General features: G+C 39.0%; 2 protein-coding genes across 3 annotated transcripts; both read left to right on the forward strand.

Moving 5' to 3' along the window:
• Positions 1 to 22: 22 nt before the first annotated feature.
• On the forward strand, positions 23 to 10,644 carry ddx61 (DEAD (Asp-Glu-Ala-Asp) box helicase 61). 2 transcript variants are annotated; one of them, XM_049583790.1, is made up of 13 exons: positions 23 to 232; positions 1,115 to 1,954; positions 2,282 to 2,345; positions 2,517 to 2,621; positions 4,126 to 4,255; positions 4,808 to 4,954; positions 5,217 to 5,311; positions 5,404 to 5,526; positions 5,622 to 5,750; positions 6,345 to 6,525; positions 6,610 to 6,711; positions 6,835 to 7,056; positions 7,961 to 10,644. In XM_049583790.1, the coding sequence occupies exons 2-12, from the start codon at positions 1,797 to 1,799 to the stop codon at positions 7,047 to 7,049; spliced, it is 1,449 nt and encodes a 482-aa protein (XP_049439747.1). In that variant the 5' UTR covers positions 23 to 232; positions 1,115 to 1,796; the 3' UTR covers positions 7,050 to 7,056; positions 7,961 to 10,644. The 2 variants fall into 2 exon arrangements, with proteins under 2 accessions (XP_049439747.1, XP_049439748.1); XM_049583791.1 differs by having other exon boundaries at positions 23 to 211.
• A 1,406-nt stretch (positions 10,645 to 12,050) lies between these two features.
• tomm40 (translocase of outer mitochondrial membrane 40 homolog (yeast)) lies at positions 12,051 to 21,187 on the forward strand. The gene is made up of 9 exons (XM_049584544.1): positions 12,051 to 12,147; positions 15,093 to 15,328; positions 15,494 to 15,654; positions 15,860 to 15,961; positions 16,068 to 16,173; positions 17,441 to 17,563; positions 17,791 to 17,867; positions 20,461 to 20,563; positions 20,680 to 21,187. Exons 2-9 carry the CDS (start codon positions 15,112 to 15,114, stop codon positions 20,817 to 20,819), a joined length of 1,029 nt encoding a protein of 342 aa, XP_049440501.1. The 5' UTR covers positions 12,051 to 12,147; positions 15,093 to 15,111; the 3' UTR covers positions 20,820 to 21,187.
• Positions 21,188 to 24,941: the final 3,754 nt, after the last annotated feature.

The following is a 24,941-nucleotide window of genomic DNA, read 5'->3' on the forward strand; positions in this document are numbered from 1 at the left end:
TGGGCGGTCCTCTGGGGCAAACAACCGGCCCAAAAACGAGCGCGCGGCCATGTTGAATTGTGAATATTCCGAAAGAAGAGACAAAAGAGTTAAAAAACTCGGTGGAATTCTCGAAACAGCGAGTATTTACCGAAACTTAATTAAAACTGACGCTATAAAGTAAAGCAACGACACAACTGGGAAAACTTTGGGTGGATGTAGCAAAGTGAAGGTAGCATCTTCCTCCGACTGGGTAAAGAGTTATTTCTCAAGCATATTGATTAACCCTGCCGTGTACGTTAACTCCGGCTAAGCTAACGCTAGCATGATAACTTAACCGTTTGGTCAGGTTGAGTTAAACGTTAAAGTAACAGACTCGAATTGAAATGAACCACGCAGGTTTGCTTTGTTCTCATTGTTTCTTGGTGAGAGGTTTGACACACGGTCCATATAGCAAACGGGAATACGATTAAAAGTTAGCGTTAGCTTGCTAGCTGGACGGTTAAAGCCACGTTGCTATGCCTAAAGTTTTACGCTGTTTATAGGTGTGCTACTAAGTTAACTTCTTCCCTGCTAGCTATGCTTTCGACAGTGACAGCGAATTATTTATGAAAGAAGATACACACGGGCAGTACTCCAGTGTTTTGCTCTACTTTACGTTTTGTTCAAGAAGGGTTTAAAGTTTAGTGGCCAACTAGCTAAGCTAACTTTGAACGTAACTTCGTCAGTTGGTGTTAGCTCGCAACTCTTACTACGTTAGCTTAAGTTAGCTTTAGGCTAGCTTATAAACCAAAGGTATCAGAACAAAGCCGCACTGGCACGGTTGTTATTACTTGCTATTTCGTGTTAAAAATGAAGCTGTTGACGCCACAGTTTCGCCTGTTAACATTAATTTGATATTTTATTACCAGGTCATTTTTAAATTAAACTAGTTTTGCGGTTGAACCTTAGCATTTGTTGCTGGCATTTGATGGTTTTGCTTAACGTGGCATTGTTTGTAGCATATCGAAGGTGGTTTTTGCACCCATCTGATATGTGTTATTGATCGATAGTAGCTAAAGTTTGGGTAGCCCTTTGTTATTTTTTGTGCCACTTGCTCTAAACTAACCACCCACGATTGTTTATGGCCTGACAGGTAACCTGGACTTCTTGTTGATCGGCAATCCCCCAAGCACTTTGCAGACTGCTATCTCAAGTTTTGCTGCAGGAGTAAAGGAAACCAGAAAGACATAACCACAGACTTTCAAACTGAACTGTCCATGTGAAAGACAAACACAGTGCTGGAGTGACTTTTTTTTGAGCCAGTATTGAGCCCTAGAGAAGAAGACTTTTTGATGTCACAGGAACAAATCGTAGTCTGAGACGTGACCAAGAAGATCGTATTTTACTACTGGCCATTATGAATGTATAAAAATAGCACTTGGACTTAAAAAGCCAAGATTAACGAAGAACATAAAGAAAATTTTGGATCATCAATACAGCAAGAATAAGAGTACTCTGACAAGAAAAGAAAGAGTCTATGTTTTGGTCAATTTATTTATTGATATAAATGTTAATTTCTCCCTTTTTTGGAGAGTTGTCTTGTAAATAGACAGAATTGATAGGCAGGCTTCTTCTTTTCAAGAGGTCTGAACGTCAGATTGTGTACGCAATACATTCTTTAAAAAAAGAAAGAGAAAACAGTTTTTTTTTTTTTTTTCAGCTTTTAGTTTAAATTTTTTTTTTTACACACTGGTGCATTAAGTAAAAGCAACCATCACAAAAAGAGGCAAATAAAACATACTGAGGATTTTTGCCAGTTCAAGTGTGTCGAATCCATGGCTACAGCAAGAACAGCAAACCCAGCAGCAATGATTGGATTGAACAAACAAGCAAATGGGCAGCTCAGAGGACAGCCGGGACTCCTTGCAACTGCCCAACAGCCTAGTGCTCTCCAGAAAAAGACCAGCATTCCTCAAAGCAGTGGGGGCATCAAGTAAGATCCAGTGACATATATTCTCTCAGCTAATCTGTATTGAAAGAAACGCAAGTTTTGTATCTGTGAAGCTCTGCTGGATACAAAAAATCTCCAGATTATAAATATAGATACAAGTGTAATTTCTTGTACAAAACTTCTAATGGGTATATCTTGCACAATGAAGTTGACCGCAAACGTATTTTAACAACAGCAATAGTTTACCCTAATAGTGGCTCCATTGTGTCTTGCTGTTGTGCACTTTGTGTTCAGTATATTTCAGAGCCCTCCTTTGTCTGTGTGTGTTGTTATTTATTCAGACATAACAACGCAAATTCTTACAATTAGGTTTGGAGATGACTGGAAGAAATGCCTGGAACTTCCCCCAAAAGACACCAGAATGAAAACTTCGGTAACGTAACTGTTGATTTTACCAGTCATAATTATTCACATCCATTGTTTATAACTCTGAGATACTTTCCACATATTCTGTTGAATTTTTATATGTTTTTGACATGCTGTCACATCAACCTCTGGATCCTATTAAACAATAGTCTCATATGTTTCTGCTCTGGTCTTCCAGGATGTGACATCAACTAAGGGAAATGAATTCGAAGACTACTGCCTAAAGCGGGAACTACTAATGGGAATCTTTGAAATGGGATGGGAGAAACCGTCCCCTGTCCAGGTAAGTAACTATGTCAGAACTTAGGGCCCCGTTTGTTTATGTGAAGGGAGCTTGGTTTGTGTTTTTTGCAAACCACCTTGAGACTGAATTAAAACGAACCTACCAAACGTTCTCATGAATCAGACCTCTAAAATTGACTCACCAAAACCCAGAACAGTGCTTTGTTACCTCAGTTTATGTTTCAAAGTTGAGACAGTTCCAGATTTGACTCACTAAAATGATCCATTTATTCACTTCAGGCATCTTTGTGAAGCCCAGTTCAGACCAAACATTCATGATGAGAGGAGTTGAAACTTGCAACTATTTGTAATGTGCCGGTCTGCAACGTTGTGAGAACCTGCCATTTTAACAATACGACTAGATCAGATGGTGTATTGTCTCCATAGCAACTCTTGGTACTTCCGCTTTGATTGTCAGGCTTATTTTGTAGCTGAAGATAATTTGTAGCTTCCTTAATTATGATTGAGAATAGTGAAAGTGAGTTACTTGCTTCAGTTGCATTTCCAGTTCTGATGAAACAGAATCAAAATATAAACAAAACAACTTGCATGTCAGATGGGCTGTATTCATAATAACAAATACACCACAATAATGTAAATAACCATGGCAGACTAATCAGTCAACGTGTGTGTGTGACATGCGAACATACTTTGGGGAGCATCAGTGACCCACTGCCCAACACCACCACACTGAGGACAGAGACAGATGCACATGACAACAGCTGCGGGGATGTAAATGAGATGGGCTTGGCGAGGATGGAGGGCTGTTGTCAAGGAATGGCACAGGGAATGAGCACACTGCCTGTGGACAGTTTGTACCGTACTTGGCCAGCAAACTTTGCTACAAGCCAACTGGCTGTTGAAACAGGTGATGTGCCTTACGTTCTAAAACCAGTCACTGGCGACTTGTCAAGCAGAGTCGCAGGTGACACCATCAACCAGTTTGAGAGTCCAGCGGAGGCTGGCCAGTTCACACTGATGCAACTTTTCTGTTCAGCGTTCTAAAATGGTTCTGTTTGCTGCAAAACTTTGGTCTGTACTGGGCTTTAGACTTCATTTGGCTCTCTGACAAATGCATTTGACTATCCTTCACCCTAACCTGTCATTGTTGCATGTGCATGTCAATGGAAGAGAATTTGGGGCCTGTCTTGAAGCCTCCTTTAGCCAGCCACAGGATCCCATTACATGTACATGCACTCCTACAAACCACTTCTCAGTTGTATGGTCTGAAGGGTTGTGATTTTCCCCGTATCCCCGCTATATCTGAACAGCAGATTGCACAATTTTAAATGAGGAAATAATTGCAGTCATGGATGCTCTTCTTTGTAGCACATATTGTTGTATTGTGGTGTGATGTTAAGGCCCTGTTGTGGATTCGAAAGGGTCAGGTATAGAATATTAATTTGTGTGTAGGTCTGCCTGATTGTTTGCCTTATTTCCAAGTCAGTGTCATGTCCAATGAACCTTGCCCATTGTACTGACGGGACTTGTCTGTCTGTCAACAGGAGGAAAGTATCCCTATCGCTCTGTCAGGAAGAGATATTTTGGCTCGAGCCAAGAATGGTACAGGAAAAAGTGGAGCCTACCTCATCCCTCTCCTGGAGAGGATAGACCTGAAGAAAGATCACATCCAGGGTGAGTTTCAGTTGACATCTCCTGAAAGCCAAAAAAAGTAGGGGTTTAATGAACCACTGATCTGAATTGATACACCAATTCAGTGATCAGTGATCTAATATCATCAGTGCAAAGTGAAAACATCGATCAGTATCACCATCTTTAGGTTACGGCTTTGTAAAATTCTCTGTCACTGTCTAACAGCAGCAGGCAGATGGCAAGCAGCCAAGTGAATGACGATGAAGATAACATTATTTATTCTAGCATAAATCAGCACTGTGGAAATATTTTAAATTTTGGGGGAAATACAGGTCAACAGACAAAGCACATGGCATAAACATTGCAGTTACAAGATTAAACAAGATAAGGTCAAGTCCATGATAACTGCACCACTCTGTCTCAAATGTATTTATTTCTACTGTTGGTTAACAGGGTTTTGGGTTAGAATACGTGTATTTTGTTTTTTTTTTTTTTTTCTATTTTCTATTTGCAAGCACCACTTTATTTATTGTCTCTATGCATCTCATCAACCCTGGCATTTCATCAGCCCTTCCCATTTCTGTCTCAATCCAGCCATAGTGATGGTGCCAACGAGAGAGTTGGCCCTGCAGGTGAGCCAGATCAGTATTCAGCTCAGCAAGCACCTAGGAGGGGTCAAGATCATGGCGACTACAGGCGGTACCAACTTGAGGGATGACATCATGCGCCTCGATGAGATAGGTACTTGTAGTTCCATTAATATTCAAGATAGAAAGAAATGGAAAATTGTAGATAAGTAATTCTTTCTGTGACACTACTGACCAGTGTTTCATGGAATGTTTTTATCCTGTTACTCTGAGGTCATGGCACATAAGATCAGGACAACTCACGCTTGTCCTTTTTGTTTTTTTAATTTTTTTTTTTTTTTTTTCATTGGTTAAAAATGTGCAGCTGTTCTCAGAAGTTGTTGTGATATGTTGTTTGTCTCCTCCTCTCCCAATAGTGCATGTAGTGATCGCGACACCAGGCAGGATACTCGACCTGATCAAGAAGGGTGTGGCAAAAATGGACCGGGCCCAAATGATTGTGATGGATGAGGTATGTTTGGTCTTTTAATTACTTAACCCTAATGTCAGTATTGTTGACTGTGTTTATCATTAAGTTTTCTTTTTAATATTTGTATTTTTCAGGCAGATAAGCTGCTGTCCCAGGACTTTGTGGTCCTGATCGAAGATATAATAAGCTTCATGTCAAAAGATCGTCAGATCCTGCTTTACTCTGCCACTTTCCCCATCAGTGTGCAAAAGTTCATGGTGAGAACCCTGTATTTTATTTCTCCGGAAAAAAAAAAAAAAAAGATATTAATTAAAATCTTGTTTAACAATATACCTGTGAATGATTTTTCCAGAGCAAGCACCTGAGGAAGCCTTATGAGATCAATCTGATGGAGGAACTGACCCTGAAGGGCATCACTCAGTACTATGCCTATGTGACGGAAAGACAGAAGGTCCACTGTCTTAACACACTCTTTTCTAGGGTGAGTTTTTAGCCCTTATCAGTTGGATATTAAGAGCCTAAAAGTTTCAGGGAGTTAATCGATACCAGGCAAAAAAAAGCAGCACTACCTCTCTGGTTTTAAGTTTCAATGCTGATTATTTTATTCACTAATGTTTTTACAATTTAAAATAAGATTTTACAGAAAATGTAGTGTATTATCATATGTGCATATTGATACCTCAATATAGAATTACATATGATTGAGGATTTTATACCTATAGCTGACTTGAACTTGTAAAATATGATCAAAAGTTTGCGATTAGTCCTCTTTGAAGTGTGCATTGTTATTAATTTATTAATTCAAGACACCAGCTCTCATATTAGGACAGTGATGTGCATATGTCATGAATAAAATTTGATTCAAAATGAAATTAAAAAGACAAAACAGGATAAGAAAAGAAGAGCCACAAATACACAGGCAAATAACCAGGGAGTGGCGTGCAGCTTACAGATAGTGGTTTGGCCTCCTTAGAATAAACTGTAGCCAAAAGATACCTGAGACAGGTAGCATAGTACAATAGCAGGTTATTCTTTCAGTCATCAATAATCATAAATCTGTATATTTCTGTTACAGCTTCAGATCAACCAGTCTATCATCTTCTGCAACTCCACCCAGAGGGTTGAGCTTCTGGCCAAGAAAATCACCCAGCTGGGTTATTCCTGCTTCTACATCCATGCGAAGATGATGCAGGAATACAGGAACCGTGTGTTCCATGACTTCAGGAACGGACTGTGCAGAAACCTGGTCTGCACAGGTGGGTGAAGAGAGTTTGCATTTTAAAATGTAAAGTGCAAATTTAAATTAATAATGATTGACTAACATACATATTTTGTTGTAGACCTGTTTACTCGGGGTATCGACATCCAGGCAGTCAATGTGGTCATCAACTTTGACTTCCCCAAAAATGCAGAGACCTACCTGCATCGCATCGGCAGATCAGGTAAGATGAACTATTCAGAATTTTTCACACTTTTAACAGTTTTGTTTACAGTTACAACTTGCAAAATCTTTCATTACACTACAAACCACAAACAATAGCTAAATGATGTCTCTCCTCTTGCAGGGCGCTTTGGTCATCTGGGTCTGGCCATCAATCTGATAACTTCAGATGACCGCTACAACCTGAAGAACATTGAGGATCAGCTGGTCACTGACATAAAGCCCATCCCCAGCAGCATTGATAAGAGCCTGTATGTGGCAGAGTTTCACTCTGTCGACCCAGATGTTGACGGAGACGATAAGGGTGGAGCCTTAAACAATGAACTGGGGGCGATCTGAGTGAATGGTCAGTTCTTTCAAGAGCTCAAAAAACAGACTGAAAAAACCCTTCAGGATTAAATGTACTTATGAACCCAGCTGAAGTAGTTTTATAGGTTGGTGCTGATTAACGGTTCTAGTAGGGGGGTTTTCTGCTCTCAAAAAAAGCTGTCACGGTGAAGGAATTTCCCCTGTGGTGATAAAAGGTGGCTCAACAGTGCAATATGCAGTATTACCACCTTTTTCTTTCCTTTTTTTTTGTTAATACTGTTTTTGCACATTAATTTGTCCTGATTTCACTGTGTTGTTGTTGAGCTATTATTGGGTATATTGGTGCTTTTTAAATGACAGAGATTTTTAAAACAAATACAATGCTTGTTCATTGGTGATGCAGAACACAGAGGGCCACTGAGGCATTTTTTCGGCCGAGGTGCTTTGGTGTGCTGTCATTACTTACTCAACTGCCCAGCTATGAATTGCCAGTCCAGGGATTGACTGGTTGCCTTGAACCCACTTTGACATTCATAAACAAGGAATATGTTAAATTAGGTAGATAATCTTGGAGAAACTTTTCATTTCCACATTCTGGTTTAGGTTGATTTGTGAGTATATGAATGAGCATTTTGGTTCATTAACACTAGAAACAAGTGATTACTGTAGCTTGAAAGAGAGCAAATACCAGCAACCTTGCTAATGTGTAATATCCTCTTTCATCAAGAAGATTAACTGAAGTTTTACAGGATTTAAAGGTGAAGGGTTAAGGGCTGTTGTCCTCGGGCTGCACAACAGCAGTCAACTTAGATTTACACAGAGCTGATCAGCGCACACACAGCCAGCTGTCTGCTCCGCAGGTTTGCTAAAGCCGTGACTCATTCATATGGTTGTTTGCAGACACACTAACTTGTCTTGTTTGGTTTTTTTTTTCTTTTCAGGAGAAAAACGGCGCCTGGCATTCATCACACAATATTGACTACGCATCACACAAGATCCCAAGTGATGATTACTGCTCCCTATGTTGCCACCAAAATGGTCTATTTTAGATGGCTCTTTATTTCCAGTCTGAGTTTACAGCATTTTCCAGTTCTGTCTGTCTATATGTTGGTAAACTGTTATCTTCCCACTATCGCTGCCGGAGATGGTCACTGTACACATGATTTGGGCCAATGCTTAAGTCTGTCATTGAACTGTGCCACTCTTGACATTGTCATTGACTCTTTGTTTTTTTTTTTGTACTTTGCTGTAAGAATGAAAATGTGAAACCAAAGGTAGACTTGGATGATAGAGCCCAGCTCACATCCTCGCTGTGCAGATGAACTACACATCCTGTGTGCACATCCTGCTGACAGGTCTTGAGCACATGCTTTAAAGGAAACCCACATTTTTTAACATCTTCACTCAGTGGCTACTTTATTAGATTCTTGTTTTGGTACTGGATTGGACCCCAGTGGCATGGATTAAACAAGGTGCTGGAAACATTCCCTCGACAGACCTGTTCATGTTGACATGAGAGCCTCATGCAGTTGCTGCACATTTGTCAGCTGCTCATTCCTCTTGTGGATTTATGTTGTGTTGGAGTGAGATCTGGTGACTCTGGAGGCCATTGGAGGAGACTCATTGTCTCTTTTGGGATGACGTGTTCACTGATCTGGCATTATGTCTTGCTAATAAATACCCATTTGAAGATGGCAGGTTTGGATAGTAACTTCTATCGTCCACCTGCCACTGTGGCTGATGGATTCCCAAATCTGTCAGCAGCTCAATAGATCATTGTTTTTTGGCTGGTGAGTGAAACAAATTTAGCAGCCACTTGCATGTTTTACCAGCATTTGGCTGGTGCTGCTAATTTCCAACCCTGGTCGACTGGCCAACAAGGGATGCACAGACATGGTCAGCAACAACAGTCCAGAAGGCACATTTAAACAACGCTCAGTTTGTGCTAAGTAACCAAAACTGCCATTATTACACTGCTATGACCAGCCTGAAACCTTGGACTCATGTTGTTAAACCAAATTTTGACCATACCATCTGCATGTTGCTGCAGAATTAAAGATTAGCAAGACCAGGCAACGTTTTTCCACCTGCTGTACAGTGTTGGTGAGCCTGTCTCGCTGTAGTTTTCTTTGTCCACCTTCCTGTCACCTTGAACCGGTCCGGCCATTCTCATTTGACCTCTCTCATGAATGAGTTGCTTTTTGTACCCCTCAGAGCTGCCACTCTTGTTTGTTTTGCCTGTCAACATGTAGACTTGTGTGAAAATCCCCAGGAGGTTAACGCTGACTATCATTTCACAGTCACATTTCCTCCCCCTTCTGACATTCAGTCAGGTCAGACCTCAATGGTGTTACCATGTCTGCATGCTTCTACGCATTTAGTGGTTGACTGGTTGTTTGTTAATGAGCAGGTGTTCCTAATAATGTGGCCACTGAGTGTTACATTTTTTTTTTTTGTTGCTTTTGCCATCATTCCAGGTTGGTTATAAAAACAGTTTGCCCACCAACTCTTGGTGACAGTTGGTGGTGCAGTGTAAAAAAGACTGATAATACACATATCCCTAGTTAAACCAAATTAACATCCTTCAAAAGGGAACCAAAGTTGGGAGAGTAGACAAAGAATTACAAAAGTAAGGTAGAGATGGCTTCAGAAACCAAAATGACCACTTGCTCTGACTGGGCTGCTGCGGTGCTCCAGTACAGAGCACCTGAAACCGTATTGCTGATAGTGGACTTTATTTTATTTTAAAAGTGTTTACTGCAGAAATAAAACATTACATGACAACAGTGTAACATCAGTGACACTGTAGTGCATTTTATTACAGCACAGATCCAGTAATTACAACAAGTCAGTATTTAACTGTAAAGTTTCTTTGATCCCTTTACAGTCGTTGCACCAGGCAGCATTTTCTTAGGTCTGACAGGATGGGAAGAGCCTGAACTCAACATATTGAAACCAGGCAACTTCGTCAGTCATTTTAACGTAGGTTCTGTATCCGCTCTTCCCTCTGAAGTGCCTTAGTCTAACGTCAGACTCCTACTGTATCCCACATTTGTATTATAGACAAAATGGCACCCAAACCTTCCCTTATTAGTTGGTCTTGAAAGCACAGTCACTGCCAGAAAGGATTTTCAGCTTTTCATTGTTTTGCTTATGACAAACTGTAAGTGTGACCAGCTGTGTGATTATCTTACAGCCTCAGACTTCTCAACTTCAGTACAATGTCACAAACTATATGTATTTCAGATTTAAAGCAATCATACTGTGAAATTTCCAGCTGACCTCTTCTTGTTTCCTTGACCGATATGTTACTACAAAACACCAGCAGAGAGGGGACCCACGTGTGAGCCCTCTTTCCTTCTTCGCGTCTGCCTCTCGAGTGCCCTTGTTGATGATAGATTTTGGCTTCCCCTATTTTGTAGCCTCAGTGCAGGCAACATTTGAATTAATACATGACCATTTTCTGAGTGGGTTTGTAACCTGAGACCATTTTGTCCCATCACTGTATCCTGGAGAAATTACTATCTTTATGACTTGATGTCCAGAGGCTTTAAGTAGAAAGACAGGCAGCAAATTTCTGTTGTGTGTCAATGCCAGCGCCTTAATAAAAGTCCAACTGACGAACTCCTCATTTCAGCTTGTTTTTAATTTAATCTTCTTATACTTGTGCTTTTGTAAAAGATGCTTCAGTTAGTCTTGCACACTGCCAGTTGGTGTACGCTTAAGGCTAGTTCACATTACACGATTTTCACCCCGATTTTACGTCGTAGAGACTATCGTAATTTTCTGAGTGTTCGTACCTGGCGATGTGTGTTTCTGTCATCGGGAGTCTCTCCAGCTGCGTTACGACCTGTGTGCACACCATAAGATTTCTCCACAGAGCCCTTGACGACAGAGCCCCAGATAACACCTTGGAGAAGACACATCGTAAAGGCATGGATATTCTTCCCAGTGTTGAATCAGATCTGCCTCCAGGGCCTGGGTCCAAACTCAATTCGCTCCCTGTGATCCTGTGGACGCTGCCATTGTTGTTGCTTGCTGACTTGTCAGTGTTGCCTGATCTCGGGAGAAGAACAAGCAACCAGGGCTATGGAAACAAGCCCAAAAGAAGCGACAGAGAGCAAGCCCAAATAAGCAACTCCACATTAGAAACAAGCCCAAAAAAACGCAAGCCGCAACTACCAATATTTGTAAGTGACTTTACAAAAAACCGAGCCCAAAGTCGCGGCTAATAAGCGGACCTGGAAAACCCTGCAGCTTGTCCTCCTCACATTTCTTCCGTCCTCCTGTGTGCCGACATGGGACGTATCCATAGCTGATGCTCTTTGTCGTGTCAGACTTGTTCAGTTTCCTAGCATTTCTAGTCACAGACTAGGGGGCGACTTGCTTGTAGGCTTGTTCGAACTTGAGGACTCATCGTGTCAGACTATTTGCTGACTCGCCTCCAACCCAAGGTGGCTCTCAAGATCCTTGTGACGTCAAAGTCGAGCTAAAAATTGTGTAATGTGAACTAGGCTTTAGAAAGCAGGATACTTTAAGTGTAAATGTCACATACAAAAAAAAAGTTCAGTTCAGGTTTCAGCTGTTGTTAAAATTCTCTGCCAATTTTTTTATTATTTATTTAGTGATTGCTTTGGAAGGTGGGGCCCACTTTGAAACCACAGACTTTGCAGAAATTTTAATACTGCTTTTTTCTGCTTTATAACATTTGTCAAATGCATGTGGTGTATTCCTGGACATTATCTTCTTAAAAATGTCCACAAAAATTCCCATGCATGCCTAGGTTTTATTTATTTATTATTTAATATTTATATTTACATACTACTGCAGTGTAAGTATACAGTTTGTAAATGTAACCATACACTAAGGGCCCTAAAATAGGTGTACCCTTGGAATGTCATTCAGCAGAGATTGAATGAAACCACCGTTGAGCGAATGAGCCCCTTCATACGTCATTTAAAGGGGACGGTCCCAGCAGCAAAATCAGCCAATAGCGTTTGAGATGAGATGTACGTCAGCCAATCGGCGGACAAGTATCTGAAAATAGGCGGGCACTGGTCAACTACGGTCAGGGACGTTGTGGTGAACTTTACCGGTGTTGAACTACCCCTGGACCCAAACCGTCAGCGTGAGTAGCTAAACCGTTAAATTGCAGGAATATTTTTTATAATAAGGAGATAGTTGGGAGTGTTAACCCGCTATATATCATATTCTTAGTTACTGTGTTTTAAACATAAAGAAGAAGAGATCTCGTGGTCGACTCCACATGGCTACCTAGCCAGTTAGCTAACCAGCCTACCCTGCTAGCTTACATTAGCCTTCACAGGTTAAATACTGCCAGCGGATAGTTTTGCCGGCTTAGCTTCAAATGTGGCCTCTGTAGCAAACCACGAATCGCAGCTCGATATTTCTTGTGGTTATCAGGCTCCTTTTTAATCAATTATATATATCATGAGTCTGACTGAACTGGGCCTGAGCTACAGCCACCCTGCTGTAGGACAGATCAACCACTGGAGCTAGCCAAGTTAATGGTAGCTGAGTAAGTGAGCTAACGCTTCTGAAGCTAGCTGTACCCAAGTGCATTGGATACATTGTGAGGAGGTGGTGATTGTATGCTTAGTACAGTGTTAATATGTTTATATCAAACCTTGCAAGTCATGCCGTGGTGGAAAAAGTACTCACATCTTTTAGCTAAGTAACAGTAGCAGTACCACAGTGTAGAAATACTCTGTCACAAGAAAAAGTCAAGTCAATTTTATTTATAAAGCACATTTCATAGGACAAGTGTAAACTCAATGTGCTTAAGATGCATCATGCACGACAAACATAAAAATATCTTAAAAGATAAAATAATATTACATATATAAAAACAAGCAGGACATTATAAAAACAAACAAAATAAGAAGGTATTATTATTCTCGAAAAATGGGGAGATAAACAATAATAATAATTCCTAAAACAAATAAAAATGTACTTAAGAATCCAAAGCTTGTGAAAAAAGATTTGCTTAGTCCTGATAAGCAAATATTTTATATAATGACTAAAAGCACCATGAGCTGATTCAGAGTTGATTTTACATACAGTGAGTAGACCTTTATTTGATAATCTAAGGCAGGGACGTCAAATTCATTTTAGTTCACAGGCCACATAGAGTCCGATTTGATGACAGGTGGGTTGGACCAATAAAACCATTGCATAATATCCTATAAGTAACAAACATCCCCATATTTTCTTGTTTAAAGAAGTACATTTTAAGAACGCTCATCGATTTATAAAACAGATGACGAAAAGCCTATGATGTCTTCAGAAAATTAAATTAAATTTAAATTTAATTTTCTTAATGTCAACTACTCACTGTGCAAAGTGAAAGAAAAGAACTGTACGCTGGTCAGGGTGGAAAAGCTTCTCACTGTTTAACTTGCTCCTGAAACTTGGTACTTCCTAACCTTCTCAAGTGCTTCACCATTAGTTGTACAAAATCATCCAGCGGGCCGTATAATTGACGCCCCTGATCTAAGGGATCTCTCTGTTGTGTACTCTGTGAGCATGTCAGCAACACAGTAGGGAGAGAAAACATTTAAAAACAATAAGAAGTATTTGAAAAAAGATTCTCTGTTTTATTGGGGGCCAGTGAGTTATGTACTCGGACCTTTTTAGTATTTGTTAAAACTGGCTGCTGCACTCTGAATATATACAATAGAAAGTAGAAGTCATGCGTTTAAATTGCACATAACTAAAAGTACAGAAGTCTAAGTATCAAAATACTTAAAGTACCACAGGGGAACATACACATTCTTAAGGGACCATTTCGGAGTAATGGAACGTGATATGATATGGTTTTATTTAGGGCTGCAACGATTAGTCGACTAATCGATTATTAAAATAATCGGTGACTATTTTAGTAGTCGAATAATCTGAGTCATTTTTCATAGAAAAGTACTATAAAAGTACCCCAAAATACTCTTATTGCAGCTTCTTACATTCAGATATTGGCAGCTTTACACGCTCTCCCATGACGGTGTACTAAAACCCTTTGGGGTGAGTACGAAACAAGACATTAGATGACATCATTTTGGGGTTTGGGAGAGACAGACCGACATTTTTCAACATTTTAACACATTTTTTGATAAAATGATTAATTGACTAATCGAAGAAATAAGTGACAGCTTAGTCGACAATGAAAATAATCGTTAGTTGCAGCCCTAGTTTTATTATAAATACGAATGCACTGATGTGTTCATCACGTGGAGCCAATTTTTACTACTTTGTATAGGCTATAGCAGTGCAGCTTGTAAATTCCCACCCTGAGGAACAATACATACTTATGTTAATCTATTATCATAGTTTATTTGTTAATTGTATTTTGTATTAGTGTGGTAAAAAAATATCAGTTTATCGATACTGAATATTTAAAAAAGGTTTCAATACCCATTTTCCACAGTATCGATACACTGGCACCAACTGTGCCTTTATGCTCTCTCTAATTGTTATTGTGAAGTGCAGTCATTCAGCTGTTCTATGCCAATAACCAAGGAAGGACAGGCCATTGTTGTCACTTTATAGCCTTGTCATAAAGGTACTGATTTATCTTTTAATAAAAATCTATGCTCTCAATGTCAATATTCTCCTTGGTCTTGAAAATGCTATTGGATATCAAGGTATTGTATCAAAGAAAAAATTACAGTATCATGACAACACTATTTTGTATTATTAATCTAAATATGTTATTCAATTTCAGCTGATTACATTTTATTTTAAAGCCCAATATCTCAAATAACAAGTGCCTCAGATGGCCTTGTAACTAAACTTATCACAAATGTATTGGATTAAAAACTCCCAGATTGCAGTGGAGGGGAGGTGTGAGGTAACATAAAATGAAAAAACTTAAGTACAGTACTTGAATAAATGTACTGTACTTTCCACCACTGGTCAAATGACACTCCTCCAATTTTGACTCACACCTTTTCAAGGATTATCTTAACAGTCAGCAGCCTGCAGCTGTGTGATTGAATTACGCTGATATAATTAATGAATCACATAAATTATTCACCCCCCGTCTATCTCTTCTTCCAGTCTGTTACAGTCTCAGAGTATGGGCAGTGTGTTGGCTGCCGCCTCCCCCAGTCCTGCCCCAGCTGCAGCTGGAGGTAGTCAAGGGGTCCCAGGGTTGGTGTCCGTCCCTCCAGGGTTCACTATGCCCTCAGTGTCTTCCGTCCCTCCAGCATCTGGATCTGGCCAGCAGTCAGCAGAAGGAGATTCCCCGCTCCCAAACCCAGGCACATATGAGGAGTGCCACCGCAAATGTAAAGGTCAGAAAATCAGTTGTTGAATTGTGCGAGATGTGCAGGTTATTCCTCACATTTGTTCACCTTTTTAAGTAATAATTTTGGGATTGTTATAACAGTGTTATTATTGTCATATGATCGTCTGATGTTGAGTTACAAAGATCTTTTTGTCCCCCTTTCCTGCTTTAGAGGTGTTCCCTCTGCAGATGGAAGGGGTGCGGTTAGTGGTCAACAAGGGCCTGAGTAACCACTTCCAGGTCAGCCATACTATTACCCTCAGTACCCTGGGTGATTCTGGCTATCGATTCGGTTCCACCTACGTCGGCAGTAAACAGACTGGACCAGCAGAGGTAATGATAGTTTTCCCATCTGTTCAACAAATCCCTAAAATGCTGTTTATATATAGAACTTTTGGTTTGAATCTTCTTGGCTATAGTCAATCTGATGAATGGATGAAAATTAATCAATAACTCAACCTTTTAATACAGATGACAAGACTTCAAATGTTGTCTACATGACTTGAAAGCTGATGAATGTGTGTTTTGTCCCCCTCAGTCATTCCCAGTCATGGTTGGAGATATGGACAACACTGGTAGTCTGAACGCCCAGATCATCCACCAGCTCACTTCTGCTGTACGCTCCAAAATAGCCATCCAGGTATGTAGACTCGTCGTTGTCTGTGTGTCTTCTCTCAGCTTTTCAAGTGTCATTGACGTGGTCGTTCCCCCATCATAATTTTTGTTGTACTTTTTGTGTGCTGCAGACTCAGCAGCATAAGTTTGTGAACTGGCAGTGTGACATGGAGTATCGTGGCGAAGACTTCACCTCTGCTGTGACGCTTGGAAATCCAGACGTGCTTGTTGGATCTGGTACGTTAATTTTCACTAAATTGTACGTGAGGTTTTGTTGTATATATTGCTAATAACAAGTTCAACAACAGGTATGCTGTGTGTGAGATCAGTGATAAGATATAACCATGGTTTACAGCTGGGTGATAGGGCTGACATTAATATCGCATAATAAGTAGGGATGTCTGAGTCAAGTATTTTTCTCCCTAATCAGTCCTTTAATATAGATTGTCTGTGGATACAGTCTTTTTTATACACATGTATGTATGATTTTTCCCCCCTTTCTTACCATGCAACAAACAGAAATAAAAGTATAGACATGACAGAATAGGACAAGACAAACCAAACTGCCAACTCACAGAAAAAGTGCACGTATTCATTTCAATCCACACAATGACTGAAATGAGGGTCAGGAACAGAGGCAGTGTAACCAAGACCAATTGAGGTCGAGGAACGCCCAAGATAAAGGCTAGATAACTGAAATCCTGGCAGATCAAAGCAACACAACAGTACAATGCAGTCCAATAAAGTTAGTTCACAGATTGACACATCTCTCTTCTGACATGTTCAATAAAGGGGCCCCAGATTTTAAGAAACTTGGGGTGGGCTTTGGATATATATGTATACCAGATTTCTTCAGTTGAACCAGTACTTGTTAAAGCTTACCTAAAAGCCAATTAAATGTGTATCTGACATTAAAGTAACGGCCAAGCCTACTAAATCTGACGCACCTTATTTTTTACAAACTACTCAAGCCAAATACCAGAAGCTCTGGTCTAAAAATATTTATAAGCTTAGATTATTGATATGAATGAAAGTTTAACTGAGAGAATTTCAGGAGGGGTTCTGCTAGAAAGAAACTGCAGGAACATTCATTCTACTTGCAGCTGTACAGCAGAGTTACACTAACAAGCTGTGGCTGAGACAGGCTTCAGAGAGCACTTTAATCAAACCACAAGCACGTTTAGTCTTGGCCTGTCAACAACTTAGTCATGGAATTACCGTTAATACGCGGCAGGTGTTGAGGATTACTGGTGAGCGACGTTTTCATTTTAACTGTTAAAAATGAGAGTGTGATTTAAATGTTCTGCACATTGTACATCTTTGCTATTAAGAGGAGAAATGACAGATAAGGGATTTGTTGGTGTCGGAGCAAATCTGTGTCTGAGCTCGCTGTGTAGAGGGAAGTATCAGCAGTCTACACAATGTTCAGACACTTCTATACTAAAAATACGGATGAGAAGGGACTACACATTATAATGGAGACTCCTTTACTACTTTCCCACAGGCATTTTGGTGGGCCACTATCTCCAGTCGATCACACCAGCACTGGCTCTGGGTGGTGAGCTGGTGTACCACAGGAGACCTGGGGAGGAAGGAGCTGTCACCTCCCTCTTAGGCAGATACACAGGTAAATCTCCACTCTGTGTGTATTGAACCATGCACTGCACTGATTCCTGAATTCATATTTTACTGTCTTGCTTTGTTCACTTAATAATTGTGTATTTGTCAAATTATAATTGTGGTTAGTTACTTTGCTGTTCTGTGACCTGGATTTAAATTGAGTGGTTCTTAATTCCATCTCATTGTTTTATGTTGTCAGTGTGATAGATGTTTAAATCCCCTTTTTCTCCTCAGGGGAAAACTACGTTGCGACACTGACTTTGGGTGGAGCGGGAGCTCATGCTACGTACTATCACAAAGCCAATGATCAGGTACCTAACATTAGTGAACGTGTGTGGGTATAGTTCTGTTGGTCATGTTTTGTCTTACAAAACTGCTCAAATGCAGTGTTTTGGTTCCATCCCTGCATATTTGCTTAAAGGAAAGGCTTGCGTCTTTTGAAGTCTGTCTTAAAACAACACGCATGCCTTTATTTACACTGAAACAGTATGTGGTCACTGTGAAGCCCAGTTCAGACCGAAGATTTGCAACGAGATGAAGCCATTTTAGAATGCTGCAGAGAAAAGTTGCATAAGTTTGAACTGGCCGTCTGAGCTCGGCTCAAGCCGGCTGATGTTGTCACCTGCAACTAGGGATGCACCGAAATGAAAATTTGTGGCCGAAGCCGAATAATATTAAACGCTTGGCCGAATACCGAGTACTGAATACCGAATATCGTTGTTTAGTTTTTGCAGATGAACCCCCTCCAGATTAGTGTTGTCATGGTACCAAAATTGGATCCCACTGTACGATACCAATGAAAATATCATGGTTCTGAGTAGTATCACGATACCACAGCGAAAATGAGACAGATGTGCCTTTTGTCATTTATAAAAAGATAAATCACTTTTCTATAATACATCAATGATATTTCAATGGAATAAATTACTTATTGACTTGTTCATACTTCAAAAACAGCATCAATAAGTGATTAACATAGGGGGGATCAAAATAAATAAATAAAATAAGAATCAACCAGCCACCCTCCTCCTCTGACAAGTCCCTTCATAAGTAAAGAACAGTCCCTAAAGTGCGGTGAGGTTTGAGGGCCGTGAACGGCTCGTTTCTCCTCTGACACCTCACGTACCTGTGTTCGGCTGGCTCAGCTGTTCAGGTTTTGGGCAGTCCACACGCCAAGAAGAGCCGACTTGTCCGTCGCCGCTAAGCCGATGGCCGTTGTATTTGACAGGAATACATTACTGTCTGTGTCTGTGACCCCCGTTCAACCCACAACCGATGGGATTCGCCTTTTGTTTCTGCTGCTGGTTGAAATCTGTAGGCTGCTCGCACAACAAATGATTTAAGCCTATTTTGCTCGCTCAAAACTATTTTTAGTCGCAAATGCGAGTGTGGTAACTGATTGATCGCCACACTGCTGACATTTTACTCCGCCCATCATGGCACGCTGTTTGTTTGCGTTATCAAAACATGCCGCTATTATTCGGCCTTGCTTTTAACTTACTCCACTGCATACCGAATGTGTGTTTTTTTGCAATATTCGGCCGAATATATTCGGTTTCTGAATATTCGGTGCATCCCTACCTGCAACACAGATAGTCAAATTGACAGCAGCAGCTGGTTTTAGAACGTAAAGCACATCACCTGTTTTCCACGGTCAGTCAGTTTGTAGTGAAGTCCCCTGGTCAAGTGAAAATGACTGCAGACGGCATGTTCACTTGCTGCTGCCAGTGCTCCATCCCTGCGGAGCCCTCTGTTTTTGTCCTCACGTGTGTGTGCCTGACTGCTAACTTACAGCATATTATTGTGGCCTGTTTATTATGAATACAGTCCATCTGATTCTCGTTTTGTTTTTCACCACTACAAATATAGCCACAGCCATAGCCAGTATCTCACTATCACTATCCTCATTTATATTTTAAGAAGCTACAAATTATATTCAGCCACAAAATAAGACTGAAAAGGTAAAAAAACACAGCAGAGGTACAGGGAGTTGTTGTGTTGGGATGATACACCATTTCATCTCGTTGAATTGGTGTGAACCGGCAGGTTTTTAGATCGTTGCAGTCCTTGTTCTATGCAGAAAAATTCTAAAGTTCGGCTGAAGGTAATGTAAGGCTTTATTAGTTTGGGGTAAACAAGTCAAGTAGTTATCTTCCGAAGTTAAAGTCCTTGTAGGACAAAGAGTTCTCCTGTGTGTTAATAACTCTCCTCTTGCAGCTGCTGTCTGTGGAAACACAAAGAGGAAATGATGTGCTAAAAAGCAACTGTAACTTTGGAAGATACCACTCAGAAGCCTCACATTACGTAGCTTCAGTTGATTTTAAAATAACCTTTTCTACATTAAAGGAAACCTGTGGATTTTAACCCCCAATTGTTGGCAGATACGGACAAATTGGCAGACATCGGATGAGGATGAGATTAAGGAGGATGATTTGCTAACTATTTACGGATGAGAGAACATGATGAGCCTCATTTAATGCAATGAAAGAGTCACCATCAATGATGACCTTAAGACAAGATTGGTTATGTGCCACCACTGTTCAAAAGCTAGGTAGGCCTTCCTGACAGTGACAGACATTCACATATCTCTGCTGCACGTTTATTGGAAAGGTGTGACGTCAGTGGTGATGGATTGTAATTGGCAGTTTTGTAGAACTGTAAATGGGAACTGGCCTGCACTCTGTCAGTGGACACCTCACTAATGCTGTGTTTGGTTTATACCTTCAAATACTGCTTGGAGTAGGGAGGTAGGAACTATGAGCAGGGAGCTGAGAGCTCAGGCTAAGAGGTGGGAAACAAAACTGAGAAGTGATTGCATTCTATTGATATTGGCATGTGAGTATTGTATTAAGACAGGCTCACATCTATTCAAGTCTACCCTTTAACTTCTGCTTTTTAATACAGTTGCAGATAGGAGTTGAATTTGAAGCCAGCACAAGGATGCAAGACACCACAACATCCTTTGGTTACCAGTTGGACGTTCCCAAAGCTAACTTGCTTTTTAAAGGTAAATAGAGTATAAATACACCAGTAGCTACGTCAGTTAAGTGACTATTTATTTTTAAATTGCTAATTAATATCAAATGTCCTGAAATTCTTCTACGTTGTCATCTATCTCTACAGGCACGGTTGACAGTAACTGGGTGGTTGGGGCAACCCTTGAAAAGAAACTGGTGCCGCTGCCTCTCACACTGGCCTTAGGGGCTTTCCTCAACCACCGTAAGAACAAGTTCCAGTGTGGCTTCGGTGTCACCATTGGCTAGAGGTGCGAGGGGCTGCCTGGAGCCAGCTCGCAGGCCACAGCTTGGACCGGCACAGAGACACACAGGAACCTGGACTAAGTTTTAGAAATTGGATTCAGAGACTCTCTTACAACTGTGATTTCTGGGGCAGACAGAGAGACAAAGACAACTACCAAGGAGCCAGGACTGGCCAAGCCATGCCTACATTCTGTAGCACAAATGTCTTTCCTTTATGGTGTATTGGAGATACCCAGAGGCTAGAGAGATGTATATCAGAGGGCATCAGTGATGCATGAGAACATGTGATGTGAAATCAAAGTAAGTGGGTAGACCTAATATATGGTGAACATGTATGATGATTAAAATAAATGTGATTACTTTTTGTAAAAGTGGGTTGTGATTTATATTAAAGATACTATATCGTGCCATCAAAAGTCATAGTATAGTAGGTCAGAAAGAAATGTTATATTAAATGTCATGGTATATTAAGTCATAAGGAAACTAATGAAAAAAGTTCATATAAAAAAAGTAATATAAAATGTCTTTGTATAGTATGTCATAAAATTATTGATTAAAAAGATTGTACTATAATATGTCATAAGAAATGTAATGAAAGAAGTTGGAATATAGTAGGCCATAACAATCTTGTATAAAAAGGTCATTGTATAATATGCCATAAACATTTTGTATGAAACGTCATAATACATTATGTTGTCAAAAAATGTGATGAACGTCATAGTATAGTATGTCGTCAAAAAATGTCACCAAAAACGTCATAGTATAGTATGTTGTCAAAAATATGATTAAAAATGTCATAGTAAAGTAGTGATGGGCAGATGAAGCTTCATGAAGCATTGAAGCTTTTCATCAAATTGGTTCACTCAAGGGCAAAGCTTCTTGATGCTTCATTTGCTCTACTAAGCCATCTACTGGACAAAAAAAGCTATTACACTTAGTGGTTTGTATATATAGATCTGAACCACTTCCCGAACCAGTCACGTGGTACAGCCGGCCAGCAAGGCTTCGGACGTCACCAATGACATCACTCGTCTGAAACGACACAAGCCTCGATACACACATTGCGGAAACACTTCCTGGATTACTCGACACGCTTCGAAACCTCGGCACGGCAAGTCACATCACTATAGTTAAGTATGGCATCAAAAAATGTTATAAAAACATCATACTATAGTATGTCGTTAAAAATCTTATTAAAAACATAGTATAGCATGTCATTAAAAATTTCACCAAAATGTGATAGTATAGTATGTATAAAATGTCATAGTAGTATGTCGTCCAAAATGGCACCAAAATATCATAGTATGGTGGGTCGTCAAGGATGTAATGAAAATATCATAGTATAGTATTTCTTCGAAAATGTGATAAAAAATATAGTATGTCATCAGAAATGTCTTCAAAACGTCATAGTATAGTATATCGTAAAAAATGTGACAAAAACGTCATAGTATTGTATGTCGTCAAAAATGTTAAAAAAAGAGCCATACTATAGTATGTTGTCAAAAATTTGATTTAAAACGTCATAGTATAGTATGTCGTCAAAAATGTGATTAAAAACGTCAAAATATAGTGTCGTCAAAAATATCACTAAAATGTAATGCGTGTAATCAAAAATGTCACCAAAATGTCATAGTATAGTATGTTGTCAAAAATAGGATAAAAACATCATAGTATAGTATGTCGTCAAAAATAGGATAAAAATGTCATCATATAGTATGTCATCAAAAAAAAGATAAAACGTCATAGTACAGTATGTCATCAAAAATGTGACCAAAATGTCATAGCATATTATTTCGTCAAAAATAGGATAAAAACGTCATAGTATACTATGTCATCAAAAATGTCACCAAAATGTCATAGTATATTATTTCATCAAAAATAGGATAAAAACGTCATAGTATACTATGTCGTCAAAAATGTCACCAAAATGTCATAGTATAGCATGTCGTCAAAAATAGAATAAAAATTTCACAGTATAGTATGTCGTCAAAAATGTCACAACAATATCATAGTATAGTATGTCGTCAAAAATAGGATAAAAACGTCATAGTATATTATGTCATCAAAAATGTGACAACAACGTCATAGTATAGTATGCTCTTAAAAAATGGGATAAAAACGTCCTAGTATAGTATGTTGTCAAAACTGTGACAAAAATGTCATCTTATAGTATGTCGTCATAGTATGTTGTCAGAAACAGGATAAAAACATCATAGTATAGTATGTCGTCAAAAATAGGATAAAAATGTCATAGTATAGTATGTCGTCAAAAATACGATAAAAACGTTATAGTATAGCATGTTGTCAAAACTGTAACAAAAATGTCGTCGCATAGTATGTCGTCAAATAAAATGAGAAAAACGCCATAGTATAGTATGTCGTCAAAAATGTCATAAAAATGTTATAGTATGTCATCAAAAATTTCACAAAAACATCATAGTATAATATGTCATCAGAAATAGGATAAAAACATCATAGCATAGCATGTCGTCAACAATTTCACCAAAATGTCATAGTATATTATGTTGTCAATGTTGAGATTAAAACATCATAGTATAGCATGTTGTCAAAATTGGAATAAAAACGTCATAGTATAGTATGTCGTCAAAAATAGGATAAAAACGTCACAGTACAGTATGTTGTCAAAATTGGATAAAAACGTCATAGTATAGAATGGCGTCAAAATGTCACCAAATGTCATAGTATAGTATGTCGTCAAAAATTTCACCAAAATGTCACAGTATAGTATGCTGTAAATTCTGAGATTAAAACATCATACGTAGTATAGTATGTTGTCAAAAATAGGATAAAAATGTCCTAGTATAGCGTGTCGTCACAACTGGGATAAAAGCGTCATAGTAAAGTATGTTGTCAAAAATGTCACCAAAATGTCATAGTATAGTATGTTGTCAGTGTTGAGATTAAAACGTCATCGTATAGTATGTCGTCAAAAACAGGATAAAAATGTCATAGTATAGTATGTCGTCAAAAATAGGATAAAAACATCATAGTATAGTATGTCGTCAAAAATAGGATAAAAACATCATAGTATAGTATGTCGTTAAAGATAGGATAAAAATGTCATAGTATAGTATGTCGTCAAAAATGTGACAAAAACGTCATAGTATAGTATGTCGTCAAAAAAAGGATAAAAACGTCATAGCATAGCATGTCGTCAAAAATAGGATAAAAACGTCATAGTATAGCATGTCGTTAAAGATAGGATAAAAATGTCATAGTATAGTATGTCGTCAAAAACAGGATAAAAACATCATAGTATAGTATGTCGTCAAAAATAAGATAAAAACGTCATAGTATAGCATGTCGTTAAAGATAGGATAAAAATGTCATAGTATAGTATGTCGTCAAAAATGTGACAAAAACGTCATAGTATAGTATGTCGTCAAAAACAGGATAAAAACGTCATAGCATAGCATGTCGTAAAAATGTCATAGTATGGTATGTCGTCAAAAATTTCACCAAAATGTCATAGTATGTTGTCAAAATTGGAATAAAAACGTCATAGTACAGTATGTCATCAAATATAGGATAAAAACGTCAGAATACAGTATGTCGTCAAAATTGGATAAAAACGTCATAGTATATAGTATGTCGTCACAAACAGGATAAAAACGTCACAGTATAGTATGTCGTCAAAAACAGGATAAAAACGTCATAGTATAGTATGTCGTCAAAAATGTGACAAAATTGTCATAGTATAGTATGTCGTCAAACACGGGATAAAAACGTCATACTATAGTATGTCATCAAAAACAGGATAAAACGTCATAGTGTAGTATGTCGTCAACATTGGATAAAAACGTCATAGTATAGTATGTCGTAAAAAATGTGACAAAAACGTCATGGTATAGTGTGTAGTCAAAAATTTCCGAAAAATGTCATAGTATAGTATGTCGTCAAAAATGTGACAAAAATTTCTTCGTATAGTGTTGTCAAAAATTTCACAAAAACGTTATAGTATAGTGTGTCCCCAAAAATGTGATAAACACGTCATATGTCTATGTCGTCAAAAATGTCACAAAATGTCATTGTGTAGTATGTCCTAAAACGTGTTAGAAATCATAAGAGAGTATATCGTTAAAAAAAATCAAACAACACAAAACA

The sequence above is a fragment of the Epinephelus fuscoguttatus genome, linkage group LG8 (assembly GCF_011397635.1).
Source record: "Epinephelus fuscoguttatus linkage group LG8, E.fuscoguttatus.final_Chr_v1".
Classification (NCBI taxonomy): Eukaryota; Metazoa; Chordata; class Actinopteri; order Perciformes; family Serranidae; genus Epinephelus; species Epinephelus fuscoguttatus.